This window comes from Echeneis naucrates, chromosome 8, assembly GCF_900963305.1.
Source record: "Echeneis naucrates chromosome 8, fEcheNa1.1, whole genome shotgun sequence".
NCBI classification, from domain to species: Eukaryota; Metazoa; Chordata; class Actinopteri; order Carangiformes; family Echeneidae; genus Echeneis; species Echeneis naucrates.
The window spans coordinates 12,865,445-12,883,614 of NC_042518.1; the positions used below are offsets into that span (position 1 = coordinate 12,865,445).

Consider the following 18,170-nt stretch of genomic DNA (forward strand, 5'->3'; position numbering starts at 1 on the left):
GTAGCTTCATATTTATCACACTATGAAAGTGAAATCAATTTTCTCAAAACTTGACAAGTACAGAAAATTCCAACACTGAATAGATTTTTCTGTATAGCCAATCTATGGTGTGTGGTCCAATCGCCTAGCAGCTGGGTTTTATTCTAGATAAGAAGATAATAATGTTTTACTCATTTTACTTTGGCAGTGGCATCAAATGTGTCCAAACCTGAACCCTTCAGACTGACTGCACCCTGCAGTCCCCACAAACAACATCATAAATGATGCTTTGTCTCCCTCTAGTGCATCATTTAACCTTAAGGCTAAAAAGGGGATTTATTCATTTAATTTAAATATCAATCATATTCGGTATATCATATACATATATGGTCTAAAAAGAGTCATTTGCTTCTCCCCTGGCACGAAGTCTTGGGGAGCTTGTAGCGAGTGCAATGAAAATACAGTCGGGGAAAAATTATCATGTCATATCTCAAAGGTTACAACTGGATAAACTGATAAACCAGATTGACACCCATTTGGTATTGGGTGTTAATCTGGTTTTGTTGGAGTATGTCTGCTGTCCCCTGAGAGCAAACAGGTGTACTTCACACACAGCGGCTGCCTTCACGTGTCGGTGAAGAATCGGACAAAGCCGATGTCAAACCTAAAAGCAAATAAATAACACAGAAAATCATGGGCGACAGCAAACCCTTTACATTACTGCGGGATTTGTGATATTAAAAGAGACATGTTGTTTAGATAGACCTTGTATTCCCTACTGTTCTTCTTCACAGTCACACTGAGTGGAATCATTTTTCTCCTTCCTGTGCAGCAGTCATACCACAAAAACTGTATTAGTCAGACAGCCCTTATCCTCATTTTAAGGCCTAAGTTACAAAAGGCACATTTACTGAGAAACTCTTTGTCACACAAAACAAGAAATGCCAACACCTTTTCCCCAGCGTTTTTTTCACCAATTACAAAATTTGATACACTGGCCAAAAAAAATCAAATCAAATTAAAAACATATGTGTGTATGTATAATCAACAAGAAGACGAATGGACTTAGAGCATCAACATAATTTATTGTTTATTAGGCCTGCTTTCTACGATAAAAGCACATTTTAATCACACAGCAGTTAAGTACTGTTGTTTTAAAACAAAACACATTAAGTGTTCAAATACAACTACACAGCAACTCACACACTCGTCTCTCTTTTCACAGACAGTGGACATCATGAAAACTACACCACCAGGTGAGTCTGCATTTTTTTTTTACCCTCTTGAACTTGTGCTGATTTTGTTTTTGTTTATGTTGGGTCACAGTGGATTCTCAAACAAGAAACAATTTGTCTCTTCAAACTGGAGCTTTGATTCTTTGGTGCCTTAAGCCTGAAAAGCAGCAGGTCCACATGTGAGAATTAGTTAGAGTCGAGGGTGACTCATAGACGTGGTCAGTTGTGTTTTGTTTTTTTTTATTGAAAGTAAGTGTTTTCACATTGATCCCGATTGTGTAAACAAGAGTGAACGAAAAGTACGTTGTCACAGTGGGGGGGGGGGGATCGGAGAAGCCGGAATTTCCGGGGATCATTTGAAGGCAGCATCGGACGGAGTGTGCACTGTGCTGACGAGCCGTTGCTTGTGGAAACAGCTGGTGGTTTCTGTCAGCGGCGAACACCTCGGACTGATAGCGCCATTAGCGGGAATAAAAGTTCAAATCAGACTCGAAGCCGGCTGAAGGCGCTTTGAATTGAGTCCCCGCCGCCGGTCCGCCAGACGCCGGGACGTGTCAGGCAGCCAGCTCCACTTTACCGGGCGGCCAGCTGCTAATTAAGAACCTAGCTTGTTAGCGGCGGACCAGCAGCCGGCTGCTAACGCCAGCTAGCTAACTTTGAACTACCATAGCAACTACCACAATACCGGCTCCGTGTCGCCGGACAGAAACTGTCAGCTGTCGGCTCCCTCACGGCATAGGACGATTTATTTTTATTTGGTTTTTATTTTTTTATTTTGATTTTTTGCCCAGTTTCAGCATGACTCACGTTCATTATAAATTCTCCTCCAAACTCAGCTACGACACGGTGGTGTTTGACGGCCCGCACATCACGCTGGCGGACCTGAAGCGGCAGATCATGGGCAGAGAGAAGCTGAGAGCTGGGGACTGTGATCTGCAGATCACCAACGCTCAGACTAAACAAGGTAATGAGACATTGTCTGTGGGATGATGGCAGTCTCGTTGATCGGCATGTCTGATCGGATGAACTTTGCAAGAAACACGTGGTAAACGATTTGACAGCTGGGGGGGGGGGGTTGCGTCACCTCTTTCAGCTGGACTGGGGTCCAGAAAAGTCAAGCCGACACAAAAGGGGCTTATGAATGGGACACATTCCTGCTTCATGCCCTTAGTTAAAGGACCTAGTGGTGGAGGATCTGCACTGTCTGTGCCATGCATGTAAAAGTCACAAGGGAGGTGTCGGATATAAATAGCTAAAGTTGAGTTAGAGCCCGGCCATAGCCATAAGATTAAAGTCCAGCTTAAGAGCACACAAGATCGATACATGTAACATCACTGACTTCCGTGTAGGTTAAGTTAACTCACTAAATCAAACCCAGTAAAAAGAGAAATAGACTCAGCTGCAAGGAAATTGATGACAAGTGCCATTTTAGAGTATGAGCACCCCATCATATGCTACATGACCACAGAAACCACAGAAAGCACAGCCCTGGCTCTGAGGAAATACAGGTGCACACACTAAGCAAGTCTGAGGAGTACTGTTTATCATATGAAGTACTGAAGAAGTTACACTGGCAGATTGCTTTAATCAGATTTCTTGCAACAATGCTGAGTCATTCTGTCTGGGGTTTTCTTCTTCTTCTTCTTCTTCTTAGATTTCACTCCAAGAGCTAAGGTTTGACTCACAGGTTTGATGAATCAGTACTGTACAGGAGTGTTGACAAAGAGTGAAGAATGAATGCCAAATTTTAATTGTTGAGTGTTGATAAATGTGAATGAAAACACTCAGAATTTTGTATCACTGAAAAAATTATCCACAAGCATTTGATTTTTTTATTTTTTTTTTTTGTCTAGTTTAGCAGATTTCACAGAATTTTATGATTGATTCATTCAGAGTTAAGCAAGTAGTTGAATATAATAATATAACATTTTACTTGCAACAAAAGATAGAACCAATCAGTTTGTTCATACTGACATTTTTCTTTCTTTTGGTAATTGTCAGTGAAGGGTGTTTGATTTCCTAAAACCCAAAAAAATAAGATCCCCTCACAACAAAAATTCTTCAATACACATTAATCCTCAGACTCTCTCCTGCAGAGTACACAGATGATGAAGGTCTTATCCCAAAAGGCTCCTCCGTCATCGTCCGTAGAATCCCCATCACTGGAGGCAAATCCCACTCAAGCAGCAAGACACAAAACACGTAAGTGTTTTCTCGAAGTTGGCACTGTGGTAGCTAAATTCATGCAACATTATTAGTGTTGCTTTCCCTGCCACTATGATGGCTCTACTCTGCCTGCAAGACCAACCCCACCCAAGCATCTGCACAGTTCGGTTGTAATACTTGAAAAGATTACCTAACCATGGATGCCGTTCAGTATATTAGAAATGCAAAAATTACGTTAAGTGGCATGGAGACATAGATTGTACATGATAAGCTCTTATTAATATGAACACTAGTATGGGGCTTAATAAAGGAAGGGTCATTTTTGCTTACTTGTGAAATTGAGCAGCAGCATGTGTTTACAGGTGGAGGGGGTTTATTTTTAGGAACTACACTCGTAAAGTAGACAATGCTAGACACATCATCAAGCTGAATCCATACAGAGGTCTGATGTTATTAGTCAACAGTTGATTAAACAGAGTTTTGCATAACCTTTCTATGCTAAAATATGTGCATAGGAAAAGAGGAAATCATATGACTGGAACTCTACACTGACGTATGCAAGGATTTCCCAGATATTAGTCAAGGTTAGGCAGGAGAGCCAGCAGTAGTGTGAGATCCATGTATAAAAAGCAGAAAAAGGCCTCACTGGAACAGACTGGCAGTCATGTGATTAGCCCCGTCAGCACCCTGCAGGCAGGCGAAGAGGAATGAGGACTTTAACACTGCCCACAAGATTAGATGCAACGAATCGAGGCGTTTACACACTTTTTGACATTAAACTCCCAATGAAATGTTAAACCCAACCAAAGGAAAATCCCTGCAAATGACGTCACTTACACTGTTTAAAAGGGTTGAGGGTGATATACACTACTCAGCTTGACAGCGACGTCTCATGCTCCTCACTAGCCTCATGATGTTGTTCTGAGGCAATGTGTTCCACTGTTCCACAAGTGCTACAAGCAGTTCTGCCAGGTCAACATGGTCCCCAGGGTTCACTTTGGTGGAGGAGGTTCACGGATGATAATACTCCACCACATTGTGCTAGAATAGTCACAGCTCGACTTCAGGAAGTCGGAGTGCCTCATATGGTATGGCCAGCAATGTCCCCTGACCTGAACCCCATAGAGCACGTCTGGGACCAGCTGAAGCAGAGACTGGATGATCGTGACCTGGCAGAACTGCTCGCTTTAAGCCCTTTTACTTTGGAAAAGTAGCAAAAACAAATAAAATCTACCCCTAAAGTAAGAATATATGGTGATGTAGCACGGTGGGCTTTCAGTATAAGTATGAAATTGTTCTTGGGTGGCTCTGGTTTGAAATGATTTATTTTTGTGTTTCAGTGAGCGTTCAGATGTCCAGCTTCAGCGCGCCTTTGCAGCCTTCAAAGCAGTACGTAACCAAACCAAATCCCACTGCACTTCATTCAGAGCATAGCTCAGCACAAGCATTGTTAACACAGCAGAATAGCGATGCTTTGTGTGCTTAAAATTTCATAGATAACAGATACAGGATATATATGTGAGACCTTCATAAAAGTCCTTGAAAGTCTCTGTTTCCTCAATTGCAGTTACAGTTTCTGTTGCAAAGAGGAAGTAGTCTGCTGCTCAATGATTTATCTATAAAAGACTGCTCAAATAGATCAAATTTGATAATGGCATTAAAATTTAAGTTATCAAAAAGTAGCATCTGCTGTCAAAGCATGAATAAATAAAGGCAGTTAAAGTTATTCATATACATGAAGAAGAGAAAAAAAATAATAAAACATATATATATATATATATATATATATATATAGAGAGAGAGAGAGATATATGTACATCCTAAAAACTTTGAGCTGGTAATTTACTAGCTGCTCTGTTACCAGTTGGTGTTTTCTTTAACATCGTTCAGTGTTTATCTGTGGGTGGTGTAAGCTGCTTGGGTGGGTCAAACATTATCATGCGGGCCACCTCTTCATATCTGACACACTCAACCCTTTTGTGATGGTAGCGGTGCTTAGTCACACATGAGTGGCTATCCCACTTGCTCATATATAATTTTTATAATTGTCTGAGGCACCTAGCACCACTGCAAAAACCTTATACAGTTTTAACCTTGATTACCGTGTAGCTTCTACAGAGTCCTTGAATATGATTAACTTCTCTTTTAGATTAGATTTTTAAATAAATTTGGCATATTAGAGCAGTATCTCTCTTCCTGATTCCTCATGAGCCTTTTGTCCACCAAAGAGTAGAATTTGTTACAAGGAATGTTCTACTGACATAATAATGTCGATCTGTTATGGGCTCTCGTTAGATGAACAGATGGGACAAATTATTAACGCTAACCATAATTTCCAAATCCAGGCAAGTAAAGGATGAATTTGTACTTTTTGAAACAAACCACAGCACTGTAGTTTGAATGCCTCCATGACAAAAAGCATCTCCCTTACTACAGAGAAAAAGATAAAAAAATAAAAAAAATTAAAAAAAAGATGGTGTTTCTCTTAAACCGACTCTGCAGTCACCACATGGTCCAGCATTGGGATATTGGGCTGAATTCGTGAAGTGTTGTTTTGCCTATGATACTCTGAACTAAATCAAATCTTAAAATCTTTTACTTGCTGATTTACTTGCTTGATTTTATGCTTCTTAATACTTTGAAACTTTGTGTGTAATTTTTTTTTATTATTATTATTATTATTATTATTGATCAATAAAGCTGTTTGTATGAAGCTGTCCTATGTACTGATTATGTGTTTGACTTGACTGGACAAAAGGTATAAAACTACCGTCTCACTGGTCTCATTTGACCTAATTTTACCTGATAGAAGTTTAAAATTACCTCTGCCAGGAAAAAAAAAGAACATAGATATAACATGTAAATGTAATGTAATGTAATGTAAAGCTATAAAAACTGGAATCACATTTGCTACATTCAACAACTTATAGCTCCAACTGAATGTTTAATTTAAACACTGTTTTAAGCATTTAAATCATATAATATTGAGAAGTACTTGCCTTAATTTTAAAGGCAAAATTCTCCTGAAAAAAAGGACAAAGCTCTGTGCACAAAGATTGTTTTGACACAATTATGGGGGTAGGGGCCGGGGCCACTACTGTGTCCTGATCTGGCCGAAGACTTTCTGACAATATTGTGTCGCTATATAAGAAGTATGTGCAAGCAAAAAGTGTGCAAATTACCTTAAGCAGGATTGTATAAATTCTACAATGTTCCTTTAAACTTAGACACAAGATGTTGCAAAACCAGTTTAGCTAAGAAAGTATATGCTGAATGAATGTTATGATCTATAGTATAGTGTCAACACTCGGTTATGACTTGCTAACCGACACCTGAAAATCAATGTAAAAATGTCTTGATGATGCAGTGGAAGGAATCGATTAAAGAAAGAAGAACCTAAATATCATTGTTAGTTTAAAAGAATTATTTATATTTAGTTGGTCTAAGCTTTGAGTTTTGACCTAAGCATTGGTGAGATGATAGGACATTTGCTGACATTTGCTCTGCAGATATTTGGTCAGAAAAGTCAGTTAGCTGCTAGCATGGCCATGACACACACACCTGTATCGATTCCATCTCAGTGAAACGAAACAGAGACGAGAGACAAAAGGTGAGAGAAGGCAATGAACGTGCATTGCTAGAGGTGGTAAGGGTATAGGTGGGTTTTTCTTTTACCTATCAAAGTCAACCCAGAGACGACAGGGTTCTTCATTTTCAGAATGGTAAGTGTTAAGGTATGAGAATTGGCAGAAATCCTGTAATCCAAACAGTTTTATTTTTATTATGCATCCATGAAAAAATCCACTGAATGTTGGTATAAATTTTATGTCTGTTTAAAAAAAAAAAAAAAAAAAAAATGGAAAAAATTTAAATACAGCAGGTGTTTTATTCAAAAGTACTGAGTTTGGCGAGTGATGTTTCAAACGACAAATTGTGGACATATTTTCGTGTATCTCTTCCAGGCTGTGTTGCTGCTTCTCCTTGTGAACACAGAGCTCTCAGTCTTTTCCTCATCGCTTCATTAGTAAAACTTATTTTGTGTTTAATTCTAATTGAAACAGATGGATGACCAGACTTCCTCCAGTGCCTTGCCCTTTTTCTCCAAGGTATACTCTCTCTTTTCTCTCGCTCTCTCTTTCCATATCAATCCTGCTCCATGTGAAATAGTATAAATTAAACTGTCTGTTGATTACATTCATTTGTGTGTATGCAGATGGCCAACCTGGCTGATGCAAATGTGTCAGAGGAGGATAAGATCAAAGTTATGCAAAATCAGTCTACCTATGATTCCATGAAGTGAGTCATTTCTGTGATGCTTGTAAAATTTTCAGTTTTCTGAAATTCTGCACATCCATACCTCCATGTGTTGATGTGTCACTGTCTTTCTTGGATTTAATTACCTTTTTACCTACCTTCATCTTTGTACTGCACGCCACCTTGCCTCTATGCCATATTCTGTTTCTATTCCTCTCTAGCTACAACAAGAAGTTTAGTAATGTTCTTCCTGCAAACTATACTTGTTATCGCTGTGGAAATACTGGGCACCACATCAGGAACTGTCCCACCAGCGGGGTAAGCAGAATTGGCTGTAAATCAGGCAGCCTCTTTCCAGTCTTGCATGGCCAAGAAAATGGTTCAGTGTTAACTGTTATCTGTGATTAATAATATTTGGGTTCTTGATAGCAGGATAAAAATTTTGAGGGTCCGCTCAGAATAAAGAAGAGCACAGGCATCCCTCGTTCCTTCATGGTTGAGGTAGATGATCCTAATATAAAAGGAGCCATGTTGACCAACTGTGGACGTTATGCCATTCCTGCCATAGATGCGTGAGTGTTAACTGACTTTATTAACTACAAGCTCAACATTTATTAGGAGAAATTGTATAATATCAGTCTCCTCAACCCTGACCACTTTGGTTACTTGAAATGTTGTGAATTTATGTTGATCGTTGTTCTGCCCTGAGTGGTATCTAGATATGGATGTGAATGTGAACTTTCAGTGCATGTACTGTTATGTCTGTAGAGAAGCATATGCCATTGGGAAAAAGGAAAAGCCTCCATTTGTTCCTCAAGAACAACCCAAGTCACCACAAGCTGAACAGGATCCCATACCTGACGAACTCCTCTGTCTAATCTGTCATGACCTGCTGAGTGACGCCGTGGTCATACCCTGCTGTGGAAACAGCTACTGTGATGACTGTGAGCGACTTCAACATTCACATATACCTAAAAGTATAAAGCTAATCTGATCCTGATACTGTGTATCCGTGTTTACATGCTTCTGTGAGTGTAATTCCTAAATTATAATTACAGCAGATAAATAGTCTTATCTGTTACAAACAACACAAACAAGCATGAACATGCAAATACAATTCTACTGTCTGGAAATACAAGTCTATTCAAATTTACATCAGTTTTCTTTCCCTTCTCCTCAGGTATTCGTACCACTCTGCTGGATTCAGAGGAACATGTCTGCCCCACCTGTAGCCAATCAAATGTCTCCCCTGATACCCTGATCGCCAATAAATTTCTTAGACAGGTGACTTTAATTGACATTAAAGTTCGAGGAAAATGTAGACAATAACAGCTTTAAATATAACTTAGTACTGCTCAATTTGTGTCTGACAATGTGTCTGACTCTGAATCAGTCTATTGTCTTCTGCCCATACAGGCTGTGAACAATTTCAGGAAAGAGCGAGGCTTCACCAAAACTCTGGCAAAACCGTGTGTTATCTCCAAGTCCCAAAATCCAACCCCAACACCAAGTCCTGTCCCCACCCCGCCCCCTCTTACTCTGCAGAGCCAGTCTCAGAGGCCTCAACAGTTAGTGTACCGCCAGCAGGTAAACCTCTTAATGATGTGTTTCATCTGGGAGGCAGATATAATAGCTGTGTGCATCTGTGACTCAAGAGGAAAATAAGTAATTGTTATTTCACAATCAGATGTTTCTCAGCTCTCAGAAAGATAGTTATGGAAATCACTGAAATAAGTGAAGACTGTGGAGAAGATAGTATACCATCAGTTTTCTACATCATCCATATATTTATCCTATCAGGAAATGTGTGTATTTCTGGGGCTAAGTTTATGTATTGCGAAAATATTGTATGTAGTATTTTATTATGATGTCTCAGCTTTAATTTCTGCCTGAAGGTTTAATCCCTAAACTCCTTTTATTATGTTCACCTATATTCTATTGTCCTCTCCCATTTTAGGACTCTCTCCTGCATCTCCCACAGGCTGAAGACACAATGGCATGGTCTGAAAATCCTCCTGCAACGACAGGCCCCACCCCTGCTTGCTACACACCTATCAATTCCCTCCAGACTGAGCAGAGTTGCTTGGAGGTTCCTGACAAGTACGTAAACACAGAAACACATGCATTCACTTGTTGAGAACTGTGATACGACAGCAACATAATAGATTACTCATCTATTGAGCAAATACATGTGTTAAAGGAGTCATGTTTCACTTACTTGTACTACCTCTACTGCCTCATTTCTTTATCGATGTGATTCCTTGGATAATATGTGAACGCAGTTGAAGACGGTTTGCAAAGTTCGCTTTACTGACACATTGCTTTTCAGTTAACGGATTCAGTAGCCACATAAGTGATTTAAGACACTTTTGTTGGCCCTACTCAAGCTCAGAGGGCACAGATGAATCATTAAACTGTGATCAAGGCAAAAGTTTGATTGTTTTCACTGGCTTTAAAACATACTGCTTTCCCATCATCCCTGAGCTCACAAGGGACCAGGTAAACACTACACAGCTCAGTGCGGCTTCTGATGATTGCATGTTTTGAAATTGCCGGCAGAACTGCTTGTTCCTGTCACTTAATTGAAGTGAGGAGAAATACGGATAATGTCACTTTAGTGTAATTCAGATGCTGTGAGGGATAATGAGAGAAATTTTATGGTTTGTAACAGCTGACGACATCAGCTTCAATAATTTTAAATACCCAATGAAGCTAAATATTTAGGGTTGCATCGAATGTAACTGATTCAGATCCTGTCCCCAGCACTTCTTAAACAATGGTCTGGTTCTGCCTGAGGTTTCTGCCTCTTAAAGAAAGTTTTTCCTTGCTTATGGGGGGATCTGTTGAGTCTCTTTAAATAATTTTTGGTGTAGACCTGCTCTATGTGTAAAGTGCATTGATGTAACTTTGGTATTATTTGGTGCTACATAAATAAATCTAATTTGTTTTGATTTGACTGTGATGTTTCTGCTGTTTATTTAGGGATGCTGATGGAGATTCAACCGCAATTCCTGTGCCTGCTTCTACTGCTGTTGAAATTTCTAACCCTTCTGTACTGGTATCAAATAAAGAGTCTACTGCTGTTCCACCTCAACTCATACCACTAGTGAGGAAACAGTCACACACAAACACTCACACACACACACACACACACACACACACACACACACACACACACACACACACACACACAGCCTTAAAAAACCGTGCAACCACACATCTCTGTATGAAATCACTTATATTTATATTTGTTCAGGTTAACCCCACGAAATTGCCAGAGCAGCCCAAGACATTTGGTGTGAATCAACAGCAGTTCTCTTTAGGTGAGTGGCTAAGAAGCTTTGTTTCCTTTTGTGATGTTTTCCTTACATTTTAAGTGTTTCGTCTTTTTGACCTACTTGTCCTAATAGTTAAATCTCAACATAAGTGCAGAATAAACAGAACACCATTTTTCCTCTGAATTTAAAGGTTCAGCACTGGGACTCTCTGGGCCATCGACCTCCTGGGGCAGGTCAGTGCGTGTGTGTGAGCACGTGAGAGAGTTTGTGTGTGTATTTGTGTGCGGTGTTTATTTGACTAAACCTATTTCATCACTGATATCCTTCTTTCTCTGTCTTCCCCTCAGCTCCTCTTCTCCCTCAGGTTGTCCCATAGGAGGCTGGACGAAATCCCAGCAGCTAACTTGCTCCTCACCATCATCATCATCATCCTCTTCACATGCTGCTCCATCTTTCTTTCCCTCCCCTCTTTTTCCCACATACCTCTCAGCTCACCAGTCGCTCAGCAGTTACCCTCCTGGATACCCACCTACCACGCCCATGTGGACACTCCCATGTCCCCAGGGTGCCCCAATCCCTTCTCTCTGCTCCTCTACCTCCAGCTCTTCCATCCCTGCCCTAATCCCCAAGGACTGGTACAAGCATCAGGGAAAGAAGAAGGAAAGGTACAGTGAACAATTAAATGCTTTGAATCTTCCCAGGAGTCACATCCTCTAACAGGTTATCTATAAATCTCCACTGTCCTTAATCATATAACTGAACTTATGTGCCAGCTGAGAAACAGCTGGCACATAAGGAGTGTAGCAATTCTGAAACCAAGAATGAAACTGTGATGCAAATGTCCACAATTGTTCCGGGGGGAGAGATAATTTTAACCCCAACCCACCACTGCAAGTGCAGCCTGCTGAGCTCTCATGTTACTACTAATAAAAACAAAAAAATGTGTTGTGAACTTCAGTAACAACTGTAGAGGGCTTGGAAGACACTCTGAGAACAATGTGCTGATAATGTGTTGAAATCTGTACATTAACTGGGTTTCTTTCGTTTTCGTCACTCAGGTCACCTCACAGAGGGTCTAGTTATAGACACTCTTCCTCTCGCTCCAAATCTTCTAAGTCCTCTTGCTCCTACTCCCGCTCTTCAAGCAGGTCCAGATCCCGTTCACGATCCAGATCACACGGCAGATCAAGGTAACAAAGCAGTGAAGCATAGAACAGATTGTGTACATGTTTTTATTTACTTATTTACTTACTTACCATTCCAGGCCACGCTCATCTTACTCCCGCCACAAAGACCGCCACAACCGTTCTCATCACTCTATCTCCAATAGCTATGGATACAAGCGCCCAAGATCCCCTACTCCCTCTTCATCATCTTCACCCCACGTTGGTTACCTTTCGAGGTCCAAGTCCCCATCAGATCACCGGAAAAATCGCCACCATCACACCAAGAAGTCTGCTTCATGCAGCCGCAGCTCCAGGAGCCGAGGTGAACACTCAGGGAAGGAAGACAGAAGCTCTGGGCCAAGCTCAGCTACTTCCTCATGTACCGACCATGTGAATCAAACAAACAGTCTGGAGCTGGAAAGAAAGCGCTACCTGCAGTGGAAGAATGAGTACAAAGAGTGGTGTGAGAAATATTTCAGCAGCTATGTCAACCACTTCCACCAACTGCCTCCTCCCTTTATTAACCTTCCACCTCCTCCTCCTCAGTGGGAAGGGAGCAAAAATCACTCACAGCCCAACTCGGACTCCCACTACCAACATACTGCCCAGATGGATGGCTGCTCTCCTCCATCACAGTCATCCAGTGATAACCACTCCCCCTCATCACAGTCTTCCAGTGACAGCCACTCCACACCATCTCAGTCATCTAGTGACAGTCGCTCCTCTCCATCTCATATGTCCAATAAAAGCCCTTCCCCTCCCTCTCAATTGTCCAGTGATGGTCGGGCCACACCATTTGAAGATGGAGCCCAGCCAAGGCCATATCAACAACAGAAGGATGAGCCGAAGAGGAGGAGGAAACATGAAGAAGAAAGAGGAGAGGAGTCATCATTCTCAACAGATGACAGCAAAAAGGATGAGAGGGGGCATGTCTGTGATGATGAGAAAGCAGCTGCCAGCGATACTTTAAAACTAGCCCAACATTCTCTGAAACTAAATAAGTCTTCAGATAAAGACTATGATAGTAAAGGTAAAAGACAAAAGGATTTTAAAGCAGAAAAAGTATGGAAAAGAGGCAACAATTCAGACTGCAGGCAAGATGCAGAGAGGCAGCACAAAATAAAGCCCAGTAAAGAGGCAGTCAGGGGGGATTCAGAAAGATACAACAACGCTGGGGGCAGCAAAGCTCCTGAACCAAGATCTGAGAAGGACAGAAAAAGAAAAGGAGAAAACCTGGAGAGAAATGAAACTCACAAGAATGAATCACCCAATTCCTTTGACAGTAAGAAACAAAAGACTGAAAAGAAAACTGAGAGGAAAACATGGTCTCCAACAGAGAGGCCACCCCTTTGGGAAGGAGGAATAACGGTGAAGCCACAGAGGAAAATAAGCATCAACATCAATCTGGATGGGAAGAGGAAAGAGGAGAAAACTGAAAAAGAGGACAGTATCATGGGAAAATCAAAGGATGAAATTGGGAGCACTGGTGACAGAGAAGAGATGTTAAAGAGAGACACTGACTTGAAAGTTGATGAAAACAGAGGCTCTGTCCTTGAAAATGAGGGATTGTTTGAAGACATAATAAAACCAGATGTAAGAGAGGCAAAGCCATTATGGGAAAAAGCTACTTTCAGAGAAAACAAAAAAGAGATGTGGGATAAAATTGCACAAGAGAAGAAAGAAGACGGAGAAGAGGATGACGTCCATTTATGGTATGATGCTCTTAGGGGAGTGAAGGAGGAAACGGAGGAGAGTAAAACACAGTGGGAAGGAGAGGGAATGAAGGCAATCAAACGAGAAGAGGTCACAACAAATGAAAATAAAGAGGTGAAGAGTCCCAACAAAGAAATTGGAGGGCACGAAGAGGGAGAATTGGTCAGAAAATTGCAGTGGAAGAGGGAAAAGGGAGAAAGCCCATGCAAGGAAAACAGAGGAAACCTACCAGGAGACACATTTTCAAAAGAGGCACTGATGGAGGGAGTGAAAAGGGGCATCAGGAAAGAAGAAGAAAAGGACATAATGTTCATGTCAAAGTGGAGCAGGGCAGACAGTCATTTTCACAGATCAAACCTCAACATGGACGATAGCAGGTCAGAGTGTTACTGCTTCATCTGTTTATTTATGTAATCAGCAGAAAACACTAGTCACTATGTAAACACAAAGTTGGACATAACTGCCTTTATCAGTTGTTTTAAGAACCAATGAATAACCATATTCTTTCGTCTAACAACTGAAAACTGGATGGTTACCGCATGGTGTTGTGGCATTTTTCTGAGGTTGATGTCTTTACTGAGTTTAATCTTGTGTGTGTTAAATCCAGCAATTACGAGGAGATGAGGACAGTGGTTACAACTCTGGAGGAATGCCGTCAGGAAAGAGCAACAGAGGGTCTAGACCAGCTGCCGTGCATACAGGTGAAACTGCAAGCACAGACCATAATGTGTGTCAACAGAGTTTAAAGGTCTCACAACTACTAAATGTTCTGCGCGACCTTTCAGCTTGTGTCATCTTTTGAATTAGAACTTGGAATATTAAAGAACCACAACACATAAACATGTTGTCTCACTCATGCTCTTTCTGTTCCTCAGGTCCCTCACTCTAAATGGGAATCAAATGAGCCTGAGGCGGACGAGGACAGCAAAGGAGAGATTAAAGCTCCTGCTATGGTTCTGCCTTCACTTCTTGTGACAACCAACAGAGAGACAGAGGGAGAGAGTGAACTGAGACAGAGGTCAGTGGAGAGAGAGAACGACTTGGACAAGGACAGAGTGAAGCAGAAATCAGGGGACAAGGAGAAAAACGTGTCTTTGTCCAGTTTAGACAGGAATGTGGCTCCCTCTAGTGGCAAAGACAGAACTGACCACACCAGAAAGGAGGAGACAGAAAGAGTGAGAGACAGAGCAAGAGTGAAGGAGAGAGAGAGGCCGAAAGATAGAGAGAAGGAGAGCAAAAGATCAAAAGAAAGGACAAGAGAGGGAGAGAGAGGGAGAGACAGGGGGAGAGAGGGGGAGCACAGCTTTAGCTCAGTCCAAAATCATTATCTCTCTCCCACCGATCACGTCGCCTCTTATTCGATGTACCAGGGTGTAGAGAGGAGAGACCGGCAGCGAGGAGGAGAACGAGAGCAAGACAAGCGTTCCTCCAGCAGTGGAAGCAGGGAAAGAAGCTCACAAGGTAGAGCTGCTGTACTGCCTGATAAAAACACACACAAAACATATGGAGACATGTTGCTGGACACAAGACGTAAAGACAAAAAATATCCCCACGACTACCATGGTCACAGAGATCCATCAGGGAGCTACAGACACCAAGGCAGACCTACAGGGACTCACCACTCCTCGCCCTCCGACTCCCACAGCCAGGGTACTACTGACAGAAAGGAGAAGAGTCAAGCCACGCCAGAACTGCAGGAGGAACTGGAGCTGAAGAATACACACGAAGACAAAGGAGAGTACAGAAGAGGTGGACGACACTAAGCTCTCCTCAGTTACGTTATATTGATTGTCCTGGAGAAATCTACTTGAAAGACGTTTTTGCTTTCTCTGTCCAAAAAGTGCCTGGATATATAATTTTTTTTATTTTTATTTTATTTTTTTCATTTGTTTTTTCCAGGGTGCCTTTTGTATCAACTGTAGATCTCTAGTAATTTAAAAAATGTATCATTCAAAATGAAAATGAAAAGTCTGTGAAGGAAAAGCACTTTAGAAAATGAATGTGAAGTTTGAGGGTTTTGCACATGCTCACTTGCTCAGGACAGCAAACAGCTATGGTTCATATTCACTGAACCTGCAATGTTACATACAGCTGGCATGAGAAGTCTTAGATTATGACTAGAGGTCAGTCAGTACTTTGATTTCCCCCAAATAGGAGTGCACATACTGGATTATTGAAAGAGTATGCCATTGATTTAAAGCAGATGCTGTAAATATTAATGATTGGAACCTCTGTGCTGTATATGTTCTTTTTGATTTTGTAGATGTTTAATTTAAAACCAAATGCTGGGTGGATGAGTAATACCAGAGGAAAGTTGAGTTTTTCCTGTTTTGAATGAATAAAAAGAAACATCCATAAAATGTTGCTGGGTTTTTTTCTGTGGAGGTGAGGGCCCTTGTGTTCTTTGCAAATGGATTATAAAGGGTTTATAGTTTGTGTCTGGCTGGTAGAATGAGTCGGTCATGACTGGACTGAAAGGCCACACACAGAGTTTTTGTATTTGTCAGATAGATTATTTGCATTATGGAAATGGGTTTTCCCAATAGTAGTCTTTAATATCCAGACTACCTGTGTGACTCTGATCATTGGCTAAATTAAGACGGCTAAGAAGGAAACATTAATACTGCGTGTTTAGTCCGAATAGTCCGAAACATTTCCTGTTCAACACCTTTACGTGTAACGGAGAGAAGTGGCTCTGCTCCTCTTCCTTAATCCCAAAAGCTTGTCTCATAGAAGCTGGCACTCCTTCCACCATCCATACTTCTTTATCAATGCGCAAGAGGGCTGGAAGCAGTCCTAGCTGACCTGGGGTCAGCGGTCTTCAATGCTTTAATATCATTACCAGCTGGCTTTTTGTATATCCTGACAGTGAAATATCATTTTGTGAGACGGTCTATGTTCTGGTCATTATTTAGCAGGAAGTGATCATTGCAGTATTGTACTGTTTGGCAACATCTGTGTTCTTTTCCGTCTGCTCTTTGTCCAAGCTTTGTATCAACTTATCGGCATGCCAGAAAAAAAATGTTCATGCTGAATATTTTTTTTACAGTATTTTCTCATCACACCTTCATTCTGCTTTATATCAATGAAGCCATCCAAGAAACAATTAATCCACAAAGACGTTGCTTGTACCGGCAGTTTTCAGACCGGGTGTTGTCTGTTCGCCCTTGTTGGGGTTTTTGTGCAGGAGGTGGGAACATGTTAGAATAAATATGAAAGACGTGTTCAATATGCCTGCTGTCTGTGCTCGCTCGGGTTATTGTGCCCGCTGTGTTCATGCGTGTGTGAAAGTTGATGCTTGAAGTCTATCCAAGCTTTTCTTGCTTCATTAACTCACTACAAGAAAACATGGCAGAGATCCAGCCTTTCTGTCTCTTCTCAGTTGTTGTTGTTTTTTTTTTTTTTCTTTCTTTTTTGAAGTTGTGACTGCAATCAACCGATGTCGTGCCAAGGCACGCTGGGATTGAACAGAGGAAGTCTGGTGTGTGTGGGATGCCCGACTTGGCTGGGGTCCAAAGCTTTGCATGAGGGGTACAAGGACAGTCTGGGATTTAGAACATGGGGCATCTTTACTGGTCTAATAAGAAAAGGTATCACCTCCCACTGGCTTGCTGTTCACTTGTGCATGTTCTCCAAAATGGCCGATTAGCTTCATCCCTCCTCGCCCCTGCTTCCTGCAGTGTCTGTTTCCTCTGCACTTCTGCTGTAGAATCTGAAATGGTTGTCGGTTCATCTGTGCTCCAACGTGTCTGTGTGTGTCTGTCTGTCTGTTCATGGGCATATGCTGCAGTTGACAGATTGACAAACAGTAGTGGACTAAATCTTGACGTGACATGCTGTCCAACGGACAGAGAAAAAATTGCAGAAAATGCAAAAAAAACCCCAATAAAAATAAATGAAGATGTGCACAAACACAGAAACAAACCATCAGTCGGATGAAGCAAACTAAAGTAAACTGCAGATTAAGATGTAAAAGACAACAGGAAAAAAAGGCACTTCAGAAAATCTGAGGCAGGCAGATAGGTACAGATGGCAGACAGATGCACAGACACACAAAAATATTCAGGCTGGAAGAGGGACAGACATGCTAACAGACAGACAGGTGGACCCTGTAGCATTCAAGAGCAACATCCCTCCTGCTCCCCTTGTGTGGTGTGGATCAAAAACAAGGTAGGCTTTTGTTAGATTCATCTTTCAGCCTTCTTTATGTCTGTGTCGTTCCGATGTCCACTGCGATGTCTTCCTGTGAGCTTATTCTAGCCTATTTCTTTCTCTCTGGGTCTCTTTCTTTCCTTTTTTGTTTTGTCTTTCTCTCGTCTGGGTTTCTTTCCCTCCATTGTGCCCATGATGTGTGCCGACGTCTCAGGGCACTGTGCCAG

At 41.5% G+C, this 18,170-nt stretch overlaps 1 protein-coding gene across 3 annotated transcripts; it reads left to right on the forward strand.

Annotated features, from left to right (window-relative positions):
- Nucleotides 1-1,641: 1,641 nt before the first annotated feature.
- rbbp6 (retinoblastoma binding protein 6) lies at nt 1,642-16,104 on the forward strand. Of its 3 annotated transcripts, none has more exons than XM_029508172.1 (19): nt 1,642-2,178; nt 3,311-3,416; nt 4,721-4,769; nt 7,442-7,486; nt 7,594-7,676; nt 7,856-7,952; nt 8,064-8,206; nt 8,403-8,578; nt 8,815-8,918; nt 9,051-9,221; nt 9,592-9,734; nt 10,617-10,740; nt 10,891-10,957; nt 11,103-11,145; nt 11,260-11,577; nt 11,971-12,102; nt 12,177-14,168; nt 14,399-14,492; nt 14,667-16,104. In XM_029508172.1, exons 1-19 carry the CDS (start codon nt 2,013-2,015, stop codon nt 15,552-15,554), a joined length of 4,941 nt encoding a protein of 1,646 aa, XP_029364032.1. In that variant the 5' UTR covers nt 1,642-2,012; the 3' UTR covers nt 15,555-16,104. The 3 variants fall into 3 exon arrangements, with proteins under 3 accessions (XP_029364032.1, XP_029364033.1, XP_029364034.1); XM_029508173.1 differs by having other exon boundaries at nt 8,067-8,206; XM_029508174.1 differs by having other exon boundaries at nt 3,320-3,416.
- The last annotated feature ends 2,066 nt before the right edge of the window (nt 16,105-18,170 follow it).

Bases quoted from the DNA above. Each gene is read 5' to 3' on its own strand.
- rbbp6 (XM_029508172.1), top strand. From the start codon at position 2,013: ATGACTCACGTTCATTATAAATTCTCCTCCAAACTCAGCTACGACACG. The intron at 8,579-8,814 runs GTGAGCGACTTC...CCTTCTCCTCAG, and splicing joins AAACAGCTACTGTGATGACT to GTATTCGTACCACTCTGCTG. The intron at 11,578-11,970 runs GTACAGTGAACA...TTCGTCACTCAG, and splicing joins CAGGGAAAGAAGAAGGAAAG to GTCACCTCACAGAGGGTCTA.